Below are 24,145 nucleotides of genomic sequence, written 5' to 3'. Positions count from 1 at the left end.
GTTACACTGACAGACTAGAACAAGTCTGAAACTCTATTGCTGTGTATTCTTTCAGTACTGCCTTGGCCCTTTCCCTGTTAATGTCATCAAAATGGGGGAAGAGACTTAAGGTGATCCTTTCCCCTGTTGGAAAGGAAATTACTATAGTCCTTTAGTAACAACATACCCTAATGAAATAGAAAAAATCTTACTGCCTTAATGGTGTCAGGGGGTTGCCAGGGAGTGGGGTGTGTTTTCAGAAGGCTGTCATGTTTACTGCCTTGAATTTGGCCATTTTAAAATGTAACAGTGACACAGTATTTGAACGGAAACCAAATAGGAAAGCCATTGATCAGCAAGTCCAAAACACTTGCTTTTAAATTAGTGTAAAATTGGAGATTCAAACCGCTGTGAATAACTACATACTTGGACTGGCCGAAGGAAGTGTTCCTCTGTGTAAAAGAGTGGAGCTGATGTGAAATCTGTACTGTGGGAGAGCTGAGGCTTTAAATAAATACTGGGCTGGATGCTGGACAAGTAATGCGCAAGTTAAGGTTCACTGAAACAGCAGAACTTCTCCATTACCCATCTTCCCCTGTTAAATACACAACTTGATATTTTAAAACTAAGTGGAAAAAAAACCACCTTTAACCAGTTGTTAAATATACGTGAAGTCCAAGGAAGTAGAAGACTTTCTTTTTGAGTTTTCTATAAGATTGCATGCTTATTAAACTTGGTTTTATTTTGTATACTTTAAAAAAGATTCTAGTGAATGCTAGTTGTCTCTAGACCTTTTAGAAGTTTAACTTTTAAGAGCATAAATAGTTGCCTTATGCAAAACTATCCAGGTCCAACCCTGTAGCCTCTGCACTGACTGTAAGTAATAAGGGCAATTCCTTTGCAGAATTATTCAGATGAAAGCATCTGCAGAGCCATCTGCAGAGTAACTCTGTAATAAAACATTACTTTTAACTTATTACAACATGGGGCATACACACAAACTCACTTCCCTTTGCTTGAAGAATGACACAGTTGTCAGAGAATAATCAATTTTACTAATATTTACAATAAAAACCATTTACACTATCTCTGTGAAAAATAATGCCATTTTAAGACTGGCACAGATGTTTTCCATTATCAAAGAGGAAGCTAATGTAAACTTTTTTTTGCCTCAAAGACTTCATAAAGTCATTTATATGTTTAAAAAAAAGTCTCTTTAAAAAGTCTACTTTACACAACACTAACAAATCAGCACGCATGCAAACCTGTTTAAACCGGACCAGCAGTGCTTGAATTAACCCTTAAAAATAAAAATCACATGAAGGGAGAAGGTGAAGGTAACTTTAGCTACATGAAAATTCCTTTGGTTATTACCGCTCAATAAGCCTGAACTCTGCTAGCAATGGCAGATGGTCAGAAGAGTTATTTTCATTGGGCAGACCATTAACAGTCCAGAGATCTTTCTCTGTTAGAAGTGCCAGCCTACCAAGAAGCTTCAGACCTCCATGAAAAGAATCCACTGCTCCTGATATTTAAAAAAAAAAAAAAAAGAAACATTCATCAGTGTGGACTAAATGTTAAAATAAAAGTCACATTCATACATATTCAGAAAGAAGAAAACAACAAAAATAATCTGAAGTGGTTACCATTCCATGCAAAATCACCAATAAGGTGTTTTGGAAATTCTTTCAGTTTATTACTGTACCCTCACAATAGGACTTACTTATAACCAGTAGAGCTCAAAGTACTCCAAAAGATACTGCCCCTCCATTTTGCAGAAGGAGGTATGGAGGTAGAAAGGGAAAGGGATTGATTTGTCCATTGTAACTTCCCTGGAAAAGCCTCATACAATCCAGTCTTAGACTCCAGCATAACAGCATGGTTAAACAGAGCTGACATTTGCAAAATGAAGGATCTTTTGAGAGTCACCATTTCACATAACATTTTATTTCTGTATCCTCAAGCATACAATTCTCCAGCAGGCAGCAGATATTTTCACTGCTGAGGATGAAAGTCTTCTGGTATCTCCCTTCCGAACTGCCCATGGTAAGAAATGGATCTCTCTCTGGTGTTTCCTGCCACTTTCAATAATGGCAAAAAAAACAAACAAACAAACCCAAACACCTCCCAAAACTCCCCCCAAAAAATCAAAAGCACCACATTTTTCATGGAAGAGGGGAAGATGACTGACAGCCTTGTTATTATTACACATTACTATTACAATATACTTAAAATGTGTCATCAAAAAAACCAAAATCTATCAGCAGCAAGAATTAATAAGCTTTTTTTTTGAGTCAAGTAAAGGAATTCCATTAAGAATAAGATCCAGCAGTGACATGTCAACAAACTCAGGCTTCTTAAGCTGTCTCTTTGAGGAAGAAGACTATTCAGCAGCCCTAGCTATTGCTTTCAGAGTGCAGAGAGAATACTGAAGGGCTGACTGCTTTTCAGGTACAGCACAAACAGCAGCTCCAACTTTGACAGAAAAAAAATGTCTGTGTGAAGATGATCAGCAAATTTAGATCCTTCTGACTGAACCTTTTTAGGTACTGTCTTAACAGTAGGGGTATTTAAAGGATTATCCAGCAACTGTTAAACTCCTCAGATAGTTCAACATCTTCACTGCTTAGCCAACTGCCAGCTTTCCAGGCCTTTAACAGCCCAGCAGCTGTTTACTACTGCTTTGAAGAAAAGCCTTTTCGCTGCAAAGATGCCTCAACAGCTCCAGAGCACGTCTGCCCAGCTCTTGAGCCAAGTTTATCATTTGGCACAGCACCCGAATGTCTATAAAGCAGCAGTTTGGTGCTACAGACAGCTTGGTCTGCGTGCAGCAATTAATTTCAGCTCAGGGCACTCTGCAACCAGCAAAATCGAATCCCGAAGAAGCCAGGTAGGTACTGAACCCTGCTTTCACAGCAAGTCCAAAATTCTGGACTAAGCATAACATAAACCAAAGCATCAAAACTCTTCCAAAAGAAAAAAAAAAAAACCAACACCTTTAGTGGGAAAAAAGTGACCAGCCAGCCTCAGACCACATCTAAGTCACTTCTTCTGACTTTGGACCACTTTCCATGATGGACATCCAATGACAGTCATCAGACAACTGAAAATCCAAACTGAGAACTAATGAATAAGAACTACACTAGTTTACATTACTCCGAGAACTCAAGTTTGCTCCTCTTCTATGCTCTGACATGAGGTGAAAGATCTATTTGAAAAACCATGCAGGAAGAAAGAAGTGCTATAGCTCTGCTGGGCCACTGGTACTGAAACAAAATCTATGGGCATGTGAATTAGGATTCTGTTTTGCAAGATGCTGCACTGAAACCACACAGCACTCAAGTCACACAATCCAGGCTGAGTTTAGACACTTGTCATCCAGCTTTTCAGAACTTTTATTTCTGTGTTTTAAAGCTTTTGTATTTGTTACTTTACACTAACACAGCATTTGTTGTGCATGTTAAGACAAATGAGACTTTTGTCTATTGACTCAATGAATTTTAACAGCCTAGACTCAAGGTGAGAGAGATGAAGGTGGTATTTTCATTTCAGATACTGAAATGAATGTTAATTTATAAACATCAGTTGCAACCTACACTGGGAGCAGGAGCGGAACCCAGCTTTCTTTGCTCTGAGTTCTGCAAAGCCATTTATTTATCTCATAGTGCTGTGCAATGTTCTTTGACAATGGCATAAAACACACAGCTAAGTATAACGTGGAAGGTCTATTTTCTTTTTTGTAACATGGAAAGCCTCACATGGAAAGTCTGCTCAGGAATATCCATGGTAAGAACACAAAAGCAATCAAGGACTGTACTGTTACTACCCATGAACAAATACACCCGCAGAGGCACCGTGTCTTTCTTGCACCATCTGGTGAGTTTCAGCCGCAACTGCAAGGGGAGAGGGACAACTGGGCATGTGCCAGTGTCTGCTCTCAGAGGAAAGACACATGAGGTCATTTGCTGGACAGACATTACATCAAATCTATCTTAAAAGTGATTTTCTAAGAAATCGTTCATTAATAAACTTTAACGCACATCATAAATTGCTATTTTGCCACTGAGATCCTGCATGAGTTACTGACACCAGTATTTCCTAGGTGCTACTTACGTTGCCGCTTTTCTGTAGCCTCGGCTCTTGGTCTCTAAGCTAAGATGGCAACTACAGGAACGTTTAGCAAGTTGAAAGAGTTTGCCCTGTGTGGGACTCTACGTCCAGCTGTGGTAAGTTTACAAGGCCAGACACATTTCTCTGGTAATTTCTAAAAGGTAAAAGTTTTTTGCTTCAAAACAACACCACAAACCTGAGATACTTGATACAGATCAAATTGTCCCTGTGTTTCCCTTAGAACAGGATCTGGAAGTTTCCTTTTAGCATTTCTTAAAAAAAAAAAAAAAAAAAAACCAACTTGGTTTCTTTACCTGGCTGGGTAGCATCATCATCATTTGCTGCAGAATAGAAAATATAATCCACTGTGACTGCACTTCGGGAGTGACAAGTTGTTACTTCTGGCATCCCAGTTTCAGGGAAGTAGTGAGAATACACTGAAGACAACTTAAAATGGTGCTGCAATTTTGAAGACAACCTAAACAGCATCAAAGAGAAACATTTCATTTTCTTGCATTTCCTAGAAAGAACAAGCAATGAAGAAACACCAAACAGTTTCTAGTTCAAACAAAATCATCATCTGGATATGTAGGTTATACAACCTTAAGCAATCAATCCCACTACCTTCTGCATTAGGGGCCCAAACCTCTGAAGGTAAAATGAAAGCAGCTTTTTTCAAGTAAATGGCAGACACCTAAAAGCCTATCAAAACTGGATTAACTCCATCCACACTTTTTTAAGATTTCACACGAGCTCATTGTGCTATCTCTCCCTGAAACATGGGTAGAAGTATCTATGAGAATAGCTTACATGAAAGGGACTAACTCAACTCATCTAACTGGGCCCTTCAGCATACAGAGAAATTAATATTTTTTTTCCTAAACAAAGCTATCAGGTGTTTTTACATTAGGCTATGCTGATCTTCTTCTACTCAGGCTCCCATTTTGTGTCTCCCCATCACCTGTCAGACTACTCCAGTTCATCCCACCTCATCTCACCTGTTTTTGTAATCCTGAAAAACAAAAGACACAACTGCATCTTTCAGCAAATCACCATTCCCTCAGCTGTACCTGCCTTGCCCTGCATGGGCTGCATTTTAAACCTAATCTGCAATATGCTCTGGTTGAAACCAAGTTTTTTTTTTTTTTTTTTTTAAATCAGTGTGTCACCTGCCTGGGTGACAGTGAGTACAATACAGAGGGGTAGTAATTTCTGCTCTGGAAATTGATGGGGAATAAGTTCCTCTCTTCCATTGATTCTGCTACTATAGGGTATCCATTGCAGCTTCCATGGGTTTCTGCTTCCTGTATTTGGAGGAACATTTTCATCCACAGTTAGCAGAAGCACAGCGTTCCTGAGTCATCACAGCCTGCCCTAACTGCCTGACACCAGTCAGCAGCAAACACAGGCTGGGAGTAACGACTGTAATGGTGATGCATATAAGAATACAGGTCACTGGAGAACATCCCAATTTTCAACAGTCCTGCAGCTCACAACCTAGCCAACAATCATTGCATCCACACTAGGCAAACCACATACAACACACTTTTCTTCTGTGAGCTTTCCTTACTATTTCTTAGAAACTTCTACAATGCTTAGCAGTTAATTTTAGTTGTGCTGATAGAAGACGACCCTCTACCTGTTTTATAGCTACTGCCTGGAAATTTGTCATGATTTGTATACCCACTGCTTACCCTTATCCCTTCCCAGCTGTCTTCTTTCTAAGCCAAGAGCACCCAAGTCCATTTAATCACTCTTCAGATCAAAGCTATTCCCTAACTTTGATCAGCCTTGTTATTTCATGTTCTTTTTAAGATGAAGCAAAAAAACCTGCAAGCAGTCTTCAACATGTGGCATGCTATGGATTTACACTGTAGCAGAGGGTTTCCTGGATTACCTTCTTTTCTCAGAAATGCCATTACTTACCTTTTCTATTACCAGGGGTTTTAAGGTGACTACCAGTAGTGGTACCGAGACCTCATTTCTGATCAGAAGAAACAGCTAACTTGGAGCCTGACATCACACATACACAGTTATGGTAGCTTCCTCCTTCTGTGCCTTATTTACCAAACTGGTATAAGTATTTAAAATGCAAATATATTCTTCCTTTCAAAAAGCAGCCATATATTTCTTCAAAACAGTCTAGTGATGGCTTCTTCCTTCAGTTTAACTGGCAATTATTTTATCTGAATAGGAATCATACTACCAAACCAATAATTACATTAAAGATCCCTCTTCCATACCCTCTCCCCCCAAACAAACAAACAAAAAACCACACTACAAGTTTTTGGGACTCCAAAAACTTCAGTTCTCCCACAGAACTCCTGACCTTTCCGGTTCCCTATTTTATCCAAATGTCACACTGTATTACAGGATTTTATTAGCATCTGTAAACCAGCATCTCAAGAACAGGAGAGAGAGAAGCGTACCAACACAAGCAGCAAGACAACACTCCTCTAAAAGCAAACAAACAAAACCAACCATGACTACATGATTTACGCATCTGGACTGCAGTTCACCGCTTTCCTACGATGTGATTACAGAGCAAGCTGATATGTCCTGCTTATGCCAAGAAGTGACAAAAATATCAGATGCATTCTTTTGAGAAGCAGACAGAAAATACCCTCTAACCAGCACTGATACCTCTTCTCTGCATTCTGAAATAATACTTGCAAGTTCCTGTCAGGACACACTGATTATTTTGCCAGATGGACAGATTGAGTTGGGTGAGCATCTTGTATCCATGTCTGGAATCAGATACAAGTTTGGCCTAAAAACAAAACCCAAACGACACCCCTCACCCCAAAAACTAAGAACCAGTCCATGGTTTCCATTTCTTCCCCCCCACAACACGTACTTTTCAGATGCTCTTACAATCTCCTTGGTATTGTTCAATTTTGCTTCTTCCATTTTTTCTCCTGCAAAACAAAAATACATTCAATTTACATTTAAAGAATAGGATGTAGGTGAGACCAGTATTGAAAAGCTACAGAATAATACAGCCACCTGTTATATCTCTAAGTATACTTATTTCTCGCAGCAAGCAAGATAAAATTCACGAAGCTGGATTAATTATTCTGTTCCATTACTAAGATTCCCTTCAAAGAATCTTTCAAGGTACATCCCGTTCATTTCAAATTATTTTGTTTGTCACAGAAAAAAGGTGGATGAGAGATGTGATAACACTCAGAGAGGAACCACTTGCTTTTCCCCTTTGTTCCATGAAGTTCTCTCACTGTAATACATCAGCACTGGCGCAGAACGTAGGCTGACGCTACACACGTGCTGCTGCATTCCTCTCTCTCTGCCTATTCACAGCACAACTGCCTGTACTGACACAAACACAGCAGTTTAATTATTATGGATCAGCTCCCGAATAGTATTTCTGTGTCTTCTAAAAGATTCAAATCTGCAAATACTTATGTGAACAAATAACTTCACACTCTAACAAGCCCACCAACGAAATTTTTGCAAGCTCTCAAGGCTCATTTTTCCCCTCTACTAGAAATGATCTGTTTTTCAGTGCTACCTGCAGGATGTTTTCAAAGGACCACAAAATTCATCAACCCAAAACTGACCTGCATTTTCTTCTTTTTGTTGCTGTTTTATCTCATATACACAGTTCTGTGAAATACCTAATTTTTTTGGCCAAATTGGAATAGATAAGATTCTTTGTCCCCTTGGAAACTGTTCTTGTCCAGAAACCTAAGAAAGACAACAAGCTTTTTTTCATATAGAAATCTGATTAAAAAACATTTCAATGAATGGAAAAATTCTGTAAATTTTAAATTTTTACACAAAATTCAGCCTCCTAGAATAAATCTTTTATAATGGTTTGTCAAGTCTCTATAAAAATACCAAACTCTCCTTATGTACACTTCTTTTGTTAACTCTTATCAAACTTTTTGCAGATATCTAAATTTCCAAGACAGTTCTTGTGACACAAAGCTGAGAAACTACCAAGAGCACTTCTAGCAACGTAACAGGACCGAGTATAAACATCTCCCTAGCAGACACTTACTTCATCTTCATGATGCTTATTCTTCTCGGAGCAAGTAAAGTCAAAGAGGGGCTAGAAACAACAACCCACTAGCAACAAACAAAAGCTCCTGTCTTCCTATTGTTTCACTGTACGTACTCCAATTACTTTCTATTAAATAGCTTTCGACATACCCAACAGCTACATACAAGAATTTACAAAGAAAACCATATAACCTGACACAGTTTATGTTCAGCATCTAATCATAGTTTTAATTTTACAGTTATTCTAACCACTGTAATTCACGGTTCATCCAAAACAGAAGTCATCTTTCCAGAGAGAACACAGTACATATTTGATTAAGTACTTATTTTATCCTATTTAAAGACCAGGACACTTAGAAACAGTGATACAATCATCTTGTGGATAACTGCCTTTTGAGAACAATTAATTTGCTTGGCAAATTCTTCTCGCATGCTGAAATGAAACAGACAGCATTCTGTAAGGCACAGCTAACAGACCCAGGCTTAATTCACAGTAACTTTTGCTTTAAAGGCTTTGTGAAGGGCACCAAGATTGATACTGCAATGTTAATAATCACAAATCCAGCTATCATATTCTAGCGTCACTTAAATATTTCTCTTTAATCAGCATTAACCTTTTTTTTTTAAATGAGAAACGAAAAGCACAGCTTACCTTCCCTATAGCAAGTCCTTCATAATTTAACTTTCCTTCCTTTATAAATCTGTACAGTGGAGAACCAGGAACAGAATTGAAGTCACCACAGATGATAATTGGACAGAAGGTACCGTCCTCCTGAGGGGCCACACTAGCAATCTCTGCCAAGAGCATTGCAAGCTGGGTCAGTTTGATGTCCCCTCTCCGTGGGTTATACAACAGATGTGTATTGGCTATACAGATGGCGGCATTAGTTTTACACTGAAATTTAGGCTGCAAAAGCAACACCAGTCCCACATTGTCCCTGTCCAAGAGTGGAATATCACGGCGAAAAAATTCCACGGGGTTTGATGAGATCAGGCTAAATTTGGAAGTTTTGAAGCATATAGCACAGCCATCAGGTTTTCTCCCAGTCCTCATTTTATACTCACAGTGATACCCTGCAAGAAAGGCAATTAAAAACATAAAATGCCATTGTATAAATACAGGTAAGTTAAAAGAAAAATTAGAAAGACTTCATACTACTTTTCTCCCACACCAGTGAAGACCCAGTCTATTTCTACCAAAGATAAGGGATGTCCACTGTGTTTCTTCAACGTCTGTCATGGACTTCTGAGGTAAAATTCTCAGTTGCTTTACCAAGGGAAGCAGTTTCCCCAAGACAGGAAACACTTCAACATTAACTGCCCAAAATAAAGTTCAGCTAAAAATGTAACGAAGTTTTAGGTATTTATCTTGTGTTCTTTAAATGAGAAATTATTTAATGTCACTAACAATTCATATATGAAGAGGTATCCTTAGCATTCATTTTATTCCTTCTCTGTATGCTAAGAAGCAACTTCTTAAGAAAGGCTTCAAAATATGATTCAGGACGGAAAGTGTACACAAAGCTTTGTCCTAACTTCAGTTTAAAGAAACAACCACAGTAAATTTGGTCTAATGCCTTTTGCAATGTATAAGCATCAAAATAGTTTAAAATACCAATCATGTTCTTCTCTGCTCATGTGGAAAAACAAAACAAGAAACAAACAAAAAATACAAACAAATAAAAAAGAAAAAATCTAAACCCCAAGCCCCATAAAAGTAGACTTCTGTATTGAAGTTTTTTTTTTTCTGAATGTTACTATAACGGTTTAAAAATACTAGCAGTGAGGTCTTCCAACCAAAAGCAATAATCACTGTAAGTCATAAATCACTGTCTAAAATGATTCATAGACCATCAAATGCTTAAACATATTTACACAATTATGCAATTATCCAGTTAGCAGCAATAGGCAAGCTTGCAACAGGAAAACTGAGACACCTATCAAATGACAGAACTGGAGTTCACGTAAGTCCGCCTGAAAATAGTAATTTTCCAAGTTCTTTACTCTATGCAGAGCTGAAACTCAGATTTTAATGAGACCTTATCTGTGTAAGAAAGAACTAAACACCTTGCCGCGATACTTTTTTTTTTTTTTAAACACTTCTCTGCCCAGCACATGCCATATAAATTCATGAAGTACAGCCCCATAAAGCGGAGTTGACCGAACGCTCCCTTGCCCACAGGAGCCTGGCCTTGCATTGCTATTCCACATTCCAAACTGATTTAAGTCAGGGCTGCCATTACTCTGCCTTCTTTAAATGCACTTGGTTCTGGGAGCTAGACTACCAAGACGTAAAGAAAAAATAAATAAAAAAAATCAGTCCAGGCTCCTCCTGGCATCAGACAAGTACCAGTGCCAGGAAGGGAGTGGGGCCCTGGGACTGGGTGCAAATAAAACTTCAATGAGTTTAAACCACCATAGAATGACATCCCTATCAGCATGTCCCTTGCCACCGATTCCTATGACAGAGTGACAAGACACTGCTAGTTAGGCTGACCGACAGTACTAGTATAAAAACTAACGAACATAAACTGACCACGGATAAAATTTACTGCTGATACTGCAAGGTTGCAAGCTGGAAGAAACAAATACTTGGGAAAAGCTATCCAACAGGAATACTGATAGAAAAACACTATGGTAGTTTCAAGAGAGTGCTTGATGAAAATATAAAAGAAGGTATATAATATTTTTGCATATAAAGGCTGGAGACATGTTTCTATCATCTAAGAGATTTGGGGAGGTGGAGGGCAGTATCAGAAGGAAAAAAAAACAAAGTGTACTGGTCATAAGAATTTCATCATACCCAGGGATTCCAAACTTGACTTGATCTCTTTTCTATAGTGGTCTTCTTGGACTTCTTGTAAACAAAGTACCTAAAGCAAAAGTTTACAATTAAAAGATGTCAGTAGGTTAAAGTATTAATTCATCCCTTTGTTGGCAGTCTTTATAGGCTTAAACAAAAAAAATATGTCAGATATAATAAAAAATATTTCAGACCCTTCTAGGGGCTGTGAGCAGCTGCCTGCTGTGACTCAGTGCAGGCAATACAAGGTGTCACCTCCATCCCAGTCTTGCGTTGTGTGGCTCTGCAGGCCTTAGCGCCTACCCCGGACCGCTCTTTGCCAGAGGGGCTGGCTTTCGCTCCAACCCTTCCTCCTGGAGAAGTCTGTTACCGCTGCTAGCACTAGGCAGATCCCCATCAGAGCCCCTCCTGAAGAGGACTTTCATCTCCAGCTTCCTGCCTACACACTCACACGATTGCATTTTCCACGTGGTACAACAAAGCAGCTTTTTGGTGGCTTCTCTAACACAATTACTTCGATTTGCTCAGCACTGTTTTCTGACACGAACAGGTTGAACTCTATCACCAAACTTTCATTGACCTGAACAATGACTGAAGCAAAGTTTGACTTGACTTCCTGATTAACAATAAGCACTGAGCGTGCTTAAAACAAACAAAAACACCCATGACCAGCCAACCAAGAACATGTAAAGCCCTACAAGACAAGGTATTTTTTCAAACCCTGCTGTCAGCAGAAGTTCAGAGGTGTGTCTCAGTAGTGAAGAGCAGTAAGCCTGTTCACAAGTCAAACGGTGCAGAATACCAGGTGAAGAGAGAAAATAACAACCACAAAGAATACTTCTGGATCAGAGTCTCACTTGAAATAGGTACTACTAACAGCTGCATCTTTCTCACAACCTCCAACAGTAATCTCAAGAAAACAGCAGTTTCGTCACTCAAGACCTCACACAATCAGAAAAGTAAACACAACATTTGAGTCTGCCTGCCTGCCAAACCAAGGATTCCCACCCAACAGCAAGTTCTCTATTACCTGGTCTAACAAACAGCTCTAAAGGATGAGCAGCCAGGTTTTAGAAATGGACTTTTGATTTACTGAAGATGGACACTTGATGTTACCACTATCTAAACAAATCTGAAGTCAAAGTCACACACCTGAAAGACAGAAAATGCCAGTCCTGGCGATTGCCTTAATTTCACCCTGCTGTGTGCACACATACTAATTCCTTCCACAAAAGCCTGGTATCCAAGATTAAGTATTTGCCAGTAATGACCAACTGTTTGTGTCCTTTGCACTAAATAACCTCAGGTACAGTTGAAGACACAGACTTCAATTCGAGGTTCAGAAGCTGAGACTATCATAGAGAAAAGGTGCCCTATTCTACTCGACAGCTGTCATTACATGTGTTGAAGACAGGACAAGACCAAATAGACCTTTGGCCTATGAAAGTGTAGTTGCTTGTACGTTCAGTGCCTTATTTATGTGAAAGTTTTGTTTTTTAAAAAAAATTACACCGTATGAACAGAACATCAAAGTCATGTCAAAAAGGCCATTCTAGGTGTAAGATAGGGGAAAAAAAGCAATCATGAGTAATATATACTCTAGAGTTTGCCTTTGCTGCAAGTTTGGATCACGCGGAATACACTAATTGTGTAAGCATAAAGCAGAACCACTGTTAAGCATGAGATAACTAAAAGCTCAGTTCGATCCACTAGACAGCCCACCTACTAAAAGAAAATACAACAGAAGTTTGCTGCCTCATTTCATCAGCTCTTACTAACATTCGCACGCTCGTTTTGTACTCACATCCGCATCCAGCTGTTTGATTTCTTGCAGAATGTTGGGAAATCTGTACGTCCAGATTAACAAGCGTTGCCTGCAGTGTTTGTACAGGTGGGAGTTATCTTCTAACAAATTCTGCGAGAGGATATTGTAGGACATGACTGTAAAATCAAATTTTGCTTCACATTCTCTATTGCTTTGGTCAGTTTCTTTATTTTCAAAGACCTTCATTGTTTTACTGTGCTGACAGAAATATTCCCAGTGCCTTTTGATGGTTCCTGTTAAAAACACATGCAGCAGAAAACAAGTTATGTAATACACCATATGACTTCTTACCGCTATTGGAAATCATTCTACTGACAACTATTTGCCTGTGAGATTACTTAAGCAATTCTCAAAGCTCATTTGATTAGCAGTGATTCAGACCCTCCATTTAAGATAAACTTTATATAAGCATCAGTAAAAAACACACCAGAAAACTATTACATGCTCTCGATTTCAAATGACTTTGAAATTAGGAAACTGGCATGTTCTAAGGAGATCACTGCTGTCCTACCACACCATCTTGCTTGTTGGAGCCTGTCAAACCAGTAAGCCAAAGCCAGACTCTGACGCAGGCTTATGCTACTGCCTCCCCAGTGGACATGGGGTATGGCAGCCTGGGGCACACCCTTAGAACAGCATACATGCTTCTTCATCTATTTTGTACCAAAACAGGTACCAAAGTTGATTTTCCTCAGTGAGGTTAAGAAATTTTAAGAAATTATAAGCCTCAGAATTAACAAAGACTTCTGAAAAGGCTTACTTTGCCTTTCTGCCATACCTAGTTTAGTATCTATTATTTGTGTATGAAAGTTTATAAGAATATCTGCCCCTCATGAAGTGTCCAATTGTTTTCAGGTATGTATTTCTCCATTTAAAAAGATTGTGATCAAAGATGCCTTTCAGCTATGTTCCAGCTCATCCAAGAGAGCGCCAAGGCCCAGTTATCTGTGTTATCGACAAACAGCAGACTGCAGCAAGAGCTGTTAGTATCTGCCCTACCTGGGTAGTAGATTTCAGCACTGTGCTCACATTATTCAGGACTTTATCCACTATTTGCAAGTACAGCAAAATACTGCTTTTATAGTGGGAGAGAAGCCACACTGCTCCTCAGTGAGTGCCTTTAATTACCATCACCTTACAATGTGTGAATGAAAGATAACTAGGATGGGCCACAATGCCCACCACTCTCTCAGATAAAAAGGTAAGTCAAGACATGCTTGCTGGGGGGAGGGTGTTTAAGGCAGGACTCAGCAGTAATGACATGGAGCAGCCTCCCTTCCTTCAGCTCCTGATAATGGATGACTTTTCTAATTCTTCAGGAAGGAATTCTTCACGTTTATGGATACTTGTGTCCAAAAAGTCCTTTAGGATCCTGATGGCATCTGTTGTCCTTTTCAGGCACAATACAACTTCTTTTACTTTGCTATGCAAGTAATTTATTTAAGAGGGCTGCAATCTTGACGGTGCCCCTCCGTTTGTTTCACAGTTGCCAAAAACCGTTAATACCCTAAACACTTAGTGAAACATTTGATGTCATGTGTAATAAGTTAACACAGACACTTCCAAGTTCCATGAAAGTGGATTATTGAGTTGGGTAGGTGTATTTGTGCTTCACATTTGCTGTTTGCTCTGCCACCAAGTACAGTATACCTTTCTTTCTGACAGGCTGTTTGACATCACAGAATAAAGCAATCTACTGACAGCATTACAGAACTGTAACATTAAGACAGATGTTTTCTTGGGAGAGGTGCCAAGAAAAACAGTAACTCAAAAGTTGCAGGAAACATTGTGTCTAACAAGTTAAGTTCATAGTAATATAAATAAGCAAGCAAAACAGACAAAGAGCTTTTTTTTTTTTTTTTTTTACCTTTCTTGCTGCTATCACTTTTTTCATTCTGTGCTACAGAAAGACACAATGCTTCCTTCTGATTAGCAAAGTTTGCTTCTTCCTCAGGAGTTGGAGTATCATGCTGACCACTAAGTCTTCTCTTCTTTGTCAGTGGCTCTTCTCCCTCAGATTTCATACTGGGGTTTGGTAGATGAAAACAAGAACTTTGTGCAAAGTTATCAAGCTGCCAATTGGAGTTCTGAAATTGCCTCCAAGGTCCAAAAAATGGAGGGAACCTCCAGTTTGCTGAGAAGTCAACTGGAACAGGAAGAGGAAACGAGGCCCGAGGATAATGTCCGGCCCATCTCATGCAGGTGGAAACTGGGCCATTCGAAGTGAATACCTGAGAACTATTCAAGTGGGCAATCCAGTCTCTGCCCAGCCTCTGCATGTGACGGGGCAGCATGGAGTGTCTACCAGAGAAAGCATAAGGTTTATTACTTAAATGCAACTAAATCTGCATGTAGAAGACTGTAGATGCAAGTCACCCTGATCATGACATATGAAAAGTAATCTTTCTCTACAAGTTAACTCATTTTCCTATGAGTTCTAACTCACCTACACAGGATAAGAATCTTATTTTTAGATACCAATTATATGTTATGACCTTTTATGTAGCATTACACATGTAACTGGCAAATGTGTAAATCATTTAGGTAAAAGTTGAAGTTTCTAAAGGGGAAGTTTACAAACTGATCTTGTCTTCTTTTTCCCCTTCAGCATAACAAATGTAATTTAAATTTTCAAACTCTCCATCTTAATAACTATCCACAATTTATTCCCTGCCTTGTTAAATTCAATATCACATCTTTCAAGTGATCAGCAGAATGATCTTTACAAAAGATCATTTCTGCATGCTGTTTTAACTTTATTATTAGGTTATCTGAAAAGAATCAGAAAACTGCTTTGAGCAAGTTTCTGACTTCCTGAAAGAGTCACAAACTTGGCTCCAGCCACAAAGCCAACAAGACAGGGAAACAGAGGGTACTAACGCTCTCCCCCTTTCTGGCACCAGCGTACACAGTAACTTTTACTATGTGAATGCTTAATGTTTGCTTTCTAGGTGAGAAAGTCGCAGCTTAACGATTAACGCCACGAAGATAAAATGTTTGTTCCCCACCCACTCCGGAGGAAAAGTCTTAGTGTCAACAAAAACGTAGGAAGCTAAGTGACATCAGTCTGTCTCAGCTTCCTCATTGTTTGAGCAACAACACATATTTTGATGTTATGAGCTGAAGACATCAAAGCTCGATGTGCCTGAAGTAAAAGTCAGAACCCGCTGCCTGTCATTCAGCCTAGCAAATAAACTTAAATACAACTCTGCAAAACCAGCTTGTTCTGAAATAGTTTTCACCGTGATGCACTAGAAGTAGCTCCTTTGTCACACAAGTGAAATACCGCCCCAAAGCACCGCAGCGTTACGATGCAGCCCTAGAGCAAGAGCCGTCCCTCCTTTGAGGATAACTCCTGGAACTCTTGCTTCACAAAGATTTCTGAAAGACTTCATTCTAAGGGAAGCCTTTGTCAAAGCACGGCCGCAGACGGACTTCCGCAGCGAGCAGCGACCGGCGGAGCAAAACACCTTCCATTACTCCCTCCGGCCGCTGCCTTGCATGCCGCCGGCTGTTTACAGCAAAGGGCCGCCACCGCCGGGCCTCCGAGGTTTTAGGGCTGCTCACAAATGGGCAGCTTCACCGGCGCCAGCCCCCAGCCCCCGGGCGGCTGCCGGGAGGCAGGGAAGGAGGGAGGCCGGCTCCCCGCGCACGACAGCGCCCAGGCGGCTCCTGGGCCCGGCGAAGGCCCGCAGCGCCCCGCGACCCCGACCCCCGCCCGCATCCCTTTACCTCCCAGCGGGCCGGGGCCCCGCTGGCGGCTCCGCGCAGCCCCGGTGCCCCCCGAAGGGGTCAGCCCAGGACGGAGCCAGCTCCGCCCGGCGCCGCCGTGCTCCCTGCCTGCCCTTACCCGGCACGGCAGGCGGCGGCGGCCAGGCCGCGCCCCGCGCCCCGCTCGCCCCTGGGACTTGTAGTCAGAGGGCGGCCATCTTGGCTCCGGGGCGCTGAAGCCGGGCCGCCATCTTGGGCCCGGGCCGGGCCGGGCGCCATGTTGTGCCCCGAGGGATGGGTTGTTGGCTGCCTCGCTTCTCACTTTCGGCCTTTTTTTATTTTTTTAAAAGCAGATGTAACGCTCTTTTTATGCTGCTTTTTCCATACACTGTCTTCTCTGTGGGATGCTGTCTTTAGCACGCGTTCCCCAGGGCCTCAAGCATCTTGAGGAAGAGCTGCAGGTTGTTTCAAGGTGCCACTCGCTGTTTGCAGAAAAATAAAAGCCACTCACCCAAGACTGTATTTTAACATTCCTGGGTTAAAATGCTCCACATGTAAGCGAGTGTTGCTCTGTGGTGGTAGAGAGTCCCAATCTCGTGAAAGAAGTGGAAGCCTGCCTGCCCTGGCAGCCCTGCAGATGCACACGTAGCTACCAGCCGCATAAACCACCAGGTCTGCTTCTGCCAGTGTTGCACGAATACGGAGTTAAATGCATTCTGGAGGTCTTCTGAGGACAGAGCACATGCTGGCTCTGTTTACTGTAAGAAAATATAGCACAAAGCATATGAAATATGATAGTGCTGCATAAGGCAGATGTTGTGCAGGAACTGTAATCCAGCAAAATACTGTTTCTCTGCATTCCTTTTTTTTCATACAAGTGACTTTAAGTAAGCAATAATTTTAAGCTTTTCCCAGGACTGGTAGGGAACACTTAAACTGGAATAATGTGATTATGTTACGAGTATTATGTTAGGCAATGTGTCTGATTCACTTTGGGTTTTTATTCTTGAACACAGCTTACTTAATGGCAAAAGGCAAAGATTTTCTGTTAGTTTCTTCACAAGGTAGTAAGGGAGTGAAGCTACTAGCTCTGTAATTTGTCAGCAGTAAAAGAACTCTCAACTGTTATTTTCCATACATACATTATTTCTGTAATTTGTTCTTTTCTGTATTTTTGAAGTATTCTTACTTCTTGGGTATATTTATAAGACAGAAGACAGTAACCCATAGCTTCAGCACCAAAAACTGCTCTTATTTTTAGGAGCAGTGGGAATCTTCCTGCAGAATGTAGTTATTCTCTCCATTTTGACAACCAATGCTGTATAAGGCACCCAGGTTACTCTGTCGCTTTGAAAGTTTTTGCATAATAATAATCTCAGTAGTGAGGCTAGAAAAGGGGAAAGGGTGAAACTTTTTTTTTTTTTAAGACAAGACTTTAAAAAGACAAAGATATGTTGGTAAGCATAAAATTAACTGTGAAAACACCAAATAGAAGATAACTAAAAGATTAACCTATTCATGTGATACAAATTGTTTCTCTTCTGAATTTTGCAATTATTTTTTGCTTTGCCCTAGGTTAAGTCTTAATAAACCAGTAACACTTAATTACAGATTGTTTACTCTTCTCTACTTATTATTTTGTATATCTAGGTCAGCCGTCCTATGTTAAGAGTTATTCTTCAAAATAGGTCTCTCCAAGTTCTCTGATTTGTAACTAGAAGCCAAGTTTTTCATGAGTCATTTGAGCTTTTGAAACGCCCTAGTGAATGGAGGCTACTGACTCACTGAGAGATATTTTGATTGATTATGCTGAACACAAGAACAGCCTTGGTGGTTCAGCTCAGTGGTCTGCAGAGCTCAGTTTCCTGCTTTCTAAAGGTGGATAGCAGCAGATGCCTAAAGATGTGCAGAGACCGGGCAAATTTCAGCTGAATACTCCTGCATCTAGTTGTTTTGAGCTTAGCAAATTTCCTAAGACTGATGTGTTTGTCATGTAAGTATCTCTCAGTGACTCCCTCCCCCAAGTACTCGAACTTGGAAACTTTTTGCATTGACAACACCCTTTGACAAGTCCTGCAATTCTAGCCCTCATTATGTGACAAATGATTTTTTAAGTTGTTATTTTTTAACCTCATTACTACTAGCTTCACTGGCCTTTAAAGAGACACTGAACAGTCCATTCCCATCCATCTTCTGCAAGCCAAACACGATTTCATGGACCACTATAATATCCCCTCATGTTATTTCTTCTTCCATGCCAGAAATTTCCAAACTACTGCATTGTTCCAAACGAAGAGGCTATTCTGTAGATCTGATCATATTTACTGTCTTTCTCCTGAGGTTTTCCAGTTCTAATATATGTATATTCTCTGGTAGATAAAGGAGATGGAAACTGTACAAAATATGTAAAGCTTGTTTCAGACATGGAGTTAAACAGCTGCAACATACACTTCTGTCTTCTCAACTCCTAGTGGTTCTTCTCCATTTCTCCTCCCACCAAATTGCTAACTTTTGAATTTTGAGTTAGCTATTAAAATTTAAATGAGATCTATTATATAATTCATTAGGGATTAATCAATGATGACTTCTATTCCACTGATTTCTGCTTGTAGCATTAAAACTTCAAAGCTACCACGTCTTATGAGATATTATAAGCAAGTGCTGCTTCATAAGCAAGTTTATACTGGAATTGGTTGTCTAATCATGTAGTATTAAGTATTGCACTGGAAGGTTGTATGAACTGCATGTACCAAATACGTGCATAGTATATCATGTTGGAAATTGTTTCCACATTTCCTTGTGTAAGCCTATTTTCAACCAGCTTTGGTTTTTGGATGTGGTGCCACCACAAATGTGATCTGAGTAGCCACAAGTTTCCTACAGCTAAAATTAGAGAAGATGAGAGTAATAAAGTATCCTCTGACATCATTCTAACCCCTTCATTTCAGATTTAAAGAAAACTCAGAGTATTTCCATCACTTGTACATTAAAAGTACTCCAAACAGAGGATCTCTTTTTGGAATGTCTCTTTCAATGAAACTTCAATTTCACTGAAAGGATTATGTTTCACTGTAAGAATTGTTTCCTCTCTTCCCCATTCCTTAAGAAAATGTTCCCTGTGTAAAGCAGACAAAACCAAGCAATTCTCAGAGATAAAAACAATAAAGAATCTTTCTAGTAACTTGATAGCTGGGAATGCCAAAGTAATCCAAAGAAAATCAAGAGACAGGATGTTGTAAAACTCACATTTGTTTTGTTTCTGCCCTATGAGTTGTTAGGAACAGTCACTGTATTCTCCCACAGAAAAAATGACCTTCCTCTGGGATTGCGCTTTTCAAAGATGAAGCTGTATGTGGATACTAGAACACTTCTATTTGGAGACGGACCTGAATTTGCTAGGCTTTTCGGGGTTTCACATGGGAAACCACTGTCAAATGAGCTGTTTTTTCTGTCAGACCAGTCCAAGGAGAGGAACTGCTGGTCCACTCGTGCCTGTTTCTCTGACTCTGTGCGTTTGCAGGACCTACGTGCCTCTGGTACTCAGGTTGGAATTCCCATTGTAATAAGAATGAAGTCAGGGCAATGTCCAAATTAAGAGTAAGAGTACTCTTGTAATTGCTAGTAATAAGGATGAGGTGAAACTATGTCAGTACTTCCAAACACTGAAATGCTGAAACTGCTCACTCAAAGGTGAGCTTCCAGAATGGTGCTTCCAGATCTGCAGAGGTGAATCTGATCTGGAACTCAGGATTAATATGAAGGAAACACCTTCATATTAATCCTTTCAAAGGAAACACCTGCTTACTATTAGTTTCATGACAAGAGTCTCTAATATTTTACAAAAAAAGCCAGTTAAATACTTCTCTTTATGTCAAAGGCCTGCATGAGATCAGATATTAATAACCTGTTAATGAGTAGCTTTTTTTTTTAATAGCAGACTATTAAATGAATGAAAATACTGTGATAAAAACAAATCTTAACAGTTCAAATAACCTCAGTTGCGATCTGTATTTGTATAGATCTACACTGGTACAGATGCCACTGCAGCCAAGTAGCTGAAGGTTCAATCCATGGAAGGAGAACATCTCACAGCACGAATTGCTCCTTTGGATTGCGGCAATATGCCTCTCCCCCTGAAGAGTTATATGAGACCTCTATGTGCACAAGAGCCCTGCTACAAAGAGAAGTCCAAGTACTGTTTAGAAATCTGGAGAAGAGAGGAAACATAAAGCAATGTGATTTAGAATCACAGAATCATAAAGTTTGGAAAAGCCCTTTAAGATCATCCAGTCCAACCATCCCCCTACCACCAATGTCACCCACTAAACCATGTCCCTAAGCACCACGTCCAACCTCTCCTTAAAAACCCCCAGGGACGGTGAATCCACCACCTCCCTGGGCAACCCATTCCAATGCCTGACTGCTCTTCTGAGAAGAAATGCCTCCTAATTTCTAACCTAAACCTCCCCTGGCGCAACTTGAGGCCATTCCCTCTACTCCTTTCACTGGTTACCTGTGAGAAGAGGCCGACCCCCAGCTCCCCACAGCTTCCTTTCAGGTAGTTGCAGAGAGCAATGAGGTCTCCCGAGCCTCCTCTTCTCAGACCAAACACCCCCAGTTCCCTCAGCCGCTCCTCACAGGACTTGTGTCCCAGGCCCTTCACCAGCTTCGGGGCAGCACATGTGAACCCCCCCAGCCACCCGCGGAAGCGGCACACCCCATCCCGGGCTCCCCATGCTGCGAATCCGCCGCAGCCCTGCCCAGAGGCACCCCCGCGGGGCCGGCCCTTGGGGGCGGCCACCGCACGCAGCCCCCGGCACCCCCCTGGCGATGCCGCGGGGCCGGGGCCGGGCGGAGCTCCCCGCGGCGGCGGCGGGGCGGGCCCGGCCGGGCCGGGGCGTGTCGGGGCGTTCCTGGGCGCCGCTTCCGTCGCTGTCGGGGCCCGGCTCTGCCCGGCCCGGCCCGGCCCGGCTCTGCGGGCAGCATGCTGAGCCCGCGGGAGCGCGGCGGGGACCTGGCCCGCTTCTACACGGTGACCGAGCCGCGGCGGCACCCCCGCGGGCACACCGTCTACAAGGTCACGGCGCGGGTGAGTCAGCCGCGGCCCGGCCCCGGTCCCCTCCGCTCCGTGCCGGCCGCCGCTGCCGCCCTTCCCCTCGTCCTCCTCCGGCCCTGGGATCCTGCTTCCCTCCTTCCCTCCTTCCCGTGCTGCCTCTTCCTTGGGCGTTCCTTCTTCTTCTTCTTCTTCTTTTTTTTTTTTTTTTTTTAATTATTAAATCTGCGGTTGCGTGCGGATTGGAGCGCTTGGCAGGGCTGCTGGCAGGTCCCTGCGGGCCTCGGGCTGGGCAAGGTGTGGTGGAAAATCCCCCTCGGGGGGAGGCAGGAGGGAGCGAAATGGGAGGCTTCGCTTAGCTGGGCTTCATCAGCCTCTGCCAGCGGCCTCACATGGCTTGTCGTCCCCCCAAACACGCCTTGGAGTTCATTTCCTTTCCTGTTCGTTGCAGGGCGCGCATGGATAGCTTAAAAAGAAGCGTCTCTTTTCTTCTTTCTTCCTTTTTTTTTTTTTTTTTCCTTCTTCTCCCCAAGATCTCCTTGGAGAGGTGGCAGCCGAATGGCTCTGCCTCGCTGTCAGCTCTCGAGGAGAAATCAGTGAGCAGCGGACATGCACCCAGCGCGCCCACACTAGGCACAGCTGTTTGACCCGAGGGATATCGGGACAGCCCCGTCTGCAGGGCTGCGGGTCCCTGGTCTCTGGTCTTTGGCCCCGTTTGGGTAGAAGAGGGTACGGGGGAATGAGAGAGGCCTTGTGGGAGAAGAAGGAAAGCTGAAGCAAATAACCAGATTTTGAGAGAGCTGGCTTGGTGCTCATTCTGCCAAAGGCTCTTTCTGTTCCTCTGGGGAAGCTTCTTGCCTTCTTTTCTCCTCCATTTCCCTACTTAAGCCAGAAAGGGAGGGGGAGTAAGTGAATACTCTGGGATAGCTGCAAGAGAAGTGGGAGTTCAGGTTGCAGATTTGGTGGGATATACTGAGAGCATCAGAAAGGCTTTATTTGAATGACCTGTGATCCCAAAGTTGCTGCAGATGTTCTGCCTGCGAGATCAGTGTGTTCATATGTATCCCTTCCCTTAACTCAATTTTTCACTTTGTGAAATTAAAAATCCATTTGTTTTTACCTTTTTTTTTTTCCCCCGAACATTTACAAGCCCACCAAACACAAATATGGCACGTTTCAAAGATTCTTTTTAGTCAAATGAAATGTAGTTTTTGTTAAGAGCTAGAAAAAGGTTATTTTTCCCTGGGAGATTTTAATCTAAAAGGGAGAGATTAGACTGTTCAGCACTTGCAGTTAGGGATGATGCAGTAGAGAGCCTCTTGATGAGGATTAAGGGGATGGAAAGCAAAGCAGATGTCGTGGGTGACTGCTATCAACTGCCTACTCCAGATGATAGCATGGATGAGCTGTTCTATAGGCAATTAGGGGAAATCTTGGGATCGGTTACCTTGTCCTTATGGGAGTTTTCAATTTCCCAGACACAAATTGGGAATATTGTACTGCTGTGACATGCAAGTCTGGGGAATTCCTAGAGCATGTTGACAGCAATGTCCTGTCACAAGTACTGAGCAAGCCAACTAGGAAAGGTGCCCTCTTAGATCTGTTTTTTGAGAATAAGGAAGGCCTTGTGGGAGAGGTGACGTTAGGGAGCTCTTTTGACCATGCTGATTGTGAAATCGTTGAGTTCAAAATTTTTGGTGTAGTAAGAAAAAAAGGTCAGCAGATTTGCCACCCTGGATTTTAAGAGAGCAAACTTTAAGGTATTCAGGGAGTTAGCAGTGTTCCCAGGGAATCAGCTTTAGAGGGTTTAGGGGTCCATGAGAGCTCCTTGCTTTTCAAGAACCACCTTCTACAATCCCATTGTGTCACAGGTCAAGCGAGTGGGACAGAAGATCGGCTTGGCTGAACGGGAAACTAGGACAGAAGAAGAAAATAGATGATCTCTGGAAGCAAGGTCTGGCTTCACAGGGAGAGTACAGAGCTGCAGTTCGTATCTGTAGGCAGAAAGCAAGAAAAGCTGGTAGTGGCCGCTGTAGTGTCAGACAACAAAGAAGGCCTTTTTATATATGTCAACAGCAAGAGGAGGCCAAAGGAAAACATTGGACTGATACTTGGCGAAGATGGTCACCTAGCAAATAGGAGTGAGGAAAAGGTGGAGGCATTTAATGCCTTTTTTGCCTCAGTTTTTAATATTAATAATAGATCTTGGATTGCCTGGCCCTCAGCATTGGCAATCCATGGCTTGGGTTGCAATGACTTTCCATTTGTGGTCACAGAAATTGTAAGGGGCCAGTTGTATGAATGTTCATAAATCCTTGGGGCTGACAGGATTCACCCCCAGAGAACTGCAGGAGTTGGTGAATGTTACAGCTGGAGCCCCCCTCCACAATTTGCCAAAGGTCGGGGCAGCCTGGGGAGGTCCCTGCTGACTAGCAGCAGCCAGCACTACACCCGTCTGCAAAGTGGGCATGAGAGAAGGCTCAGGAAACCACAGAGCTGCTAGTCAAACTGACAGAGAGAAACGTGTTCAGACTTGGCTGGGCGATGAACTGGCTTGATGGTAGAGCTCCGAGGGTTGTAGTGACTGGGGCTGCGTCTGGCAGGGAGGTGCTGGGCTCTGCTCCTGGGAACTGATGGCAGG

General features: G+C 42.0%; 2 protein-coding genes across 6 annotated transcripts in view; one reads left to right on the top strand and one right to left on the bottom strand.

Annotated features, from left to right (window-relative positions):
- Positions 1-1,017: 1,017 nt before the first annotated feature.
- ANGEL2 (angel homolog 2) lies at positions 1,018-17,227 on the bottom strand. 2 transcript variants are annotated; one of them, XM_040550855.1, is made up of 9 exons: positions 16,963-17,227; positions 14,608-15,041; positions 12,720-12,973; positions 10,916-10,985; positions 8,765-9,186; positions 7,668-7,794; positions 6,947-7,007; positions 4,404-4,567; positions 1,018-1,504 (listed from the first exon to the last, which is right to left on the bottom strand). In XM_040550855.1, exons 1-9 carry the CDS (start codon positions 16,980-16,982, stop codon positions 1,350-1,352), a joined length of 1,707 nt encoding a protein of 568 aa, XP_040406789.1. In that variant the 5' UTR covers positions 16,983-17,227; the 3' UTR covers positions 1,018-1,349. The 2 variants fall into 2 exon arrangements, with proteins under 2 accessions (XP_040406789.1, XP_040406788.1); XM_040550854.1 differs by lacking the exon at positions 16,963-17,227 and adding an exon at positions 16,591-16,745.
- Positions 17,228-21,351: 4,124 nt separating this feature from the next.
- Positions 21,352-24,145, top strand: part of RPS6KC1 (ribosomal protein S6 kinase C1) — an 88,856-nt gene continuing 86,062 nt past the window's right edge. Inside the window, exon 1 of one of the 4 annotated variants that reach the window (XM_040551448.1) lies at positions 21,352-21,540. In XM_040551448.1, coding sequence (XP_040407382.1) covers positions 21,436-21,540 — 105 coding nt within the window. In that variant the 5' untranslated portion in view covers positions 21,352-21,435. The remainder of the gene's footprint in view (positions 21,541-24,145) is intronic. The other 3 variants (XM_040551450.1, XM_040551452.1, XM_040551451.1) reach the window with 3 other exon arrangements.

This window comes from Cygnus olor, chromosome 3 (assembly GCF_009769625.2).
Source record: "Cygnus olor isolate bCygOlo1 chromosome 3, bCygOlo1.pri.v2, whole genome shotgun sequence".
In the NCBI taxonomy this organism is placed as follows: Eukaryota; Metazoa; Chordata; class Aves; order Anseriformes; family Anatidae; genus Cygnus; species Cygnus olor.
This window is presented reverse-complemented; position numbering and strand designations above follow the sequence as displayed.

Coding starts and splice junctions, on each gene's coding strand:
- ANGEL2 (XM_040550854.1), bottom strand. CDS start 16,730: ATGGCGCCCGGCCCGGCCCGGGCCCAAGATGGCGGCCCGGCTTCAGCG. Junction 7,008..7,667: donor ACAAAAAGAAGAAAATGCAG/GTCAGTTTTGGG, acceptor TTTGTTTTGCAG/GAGAAAAAATGGAAGAAGCA. Junction 4,568..6,946: donor ATTGTAAGAGCATCTGAAAA/GTACGTGTTGTG, acceptor GATGCTGTTTAG/GTTGTCTTCAAAATTGCAGC.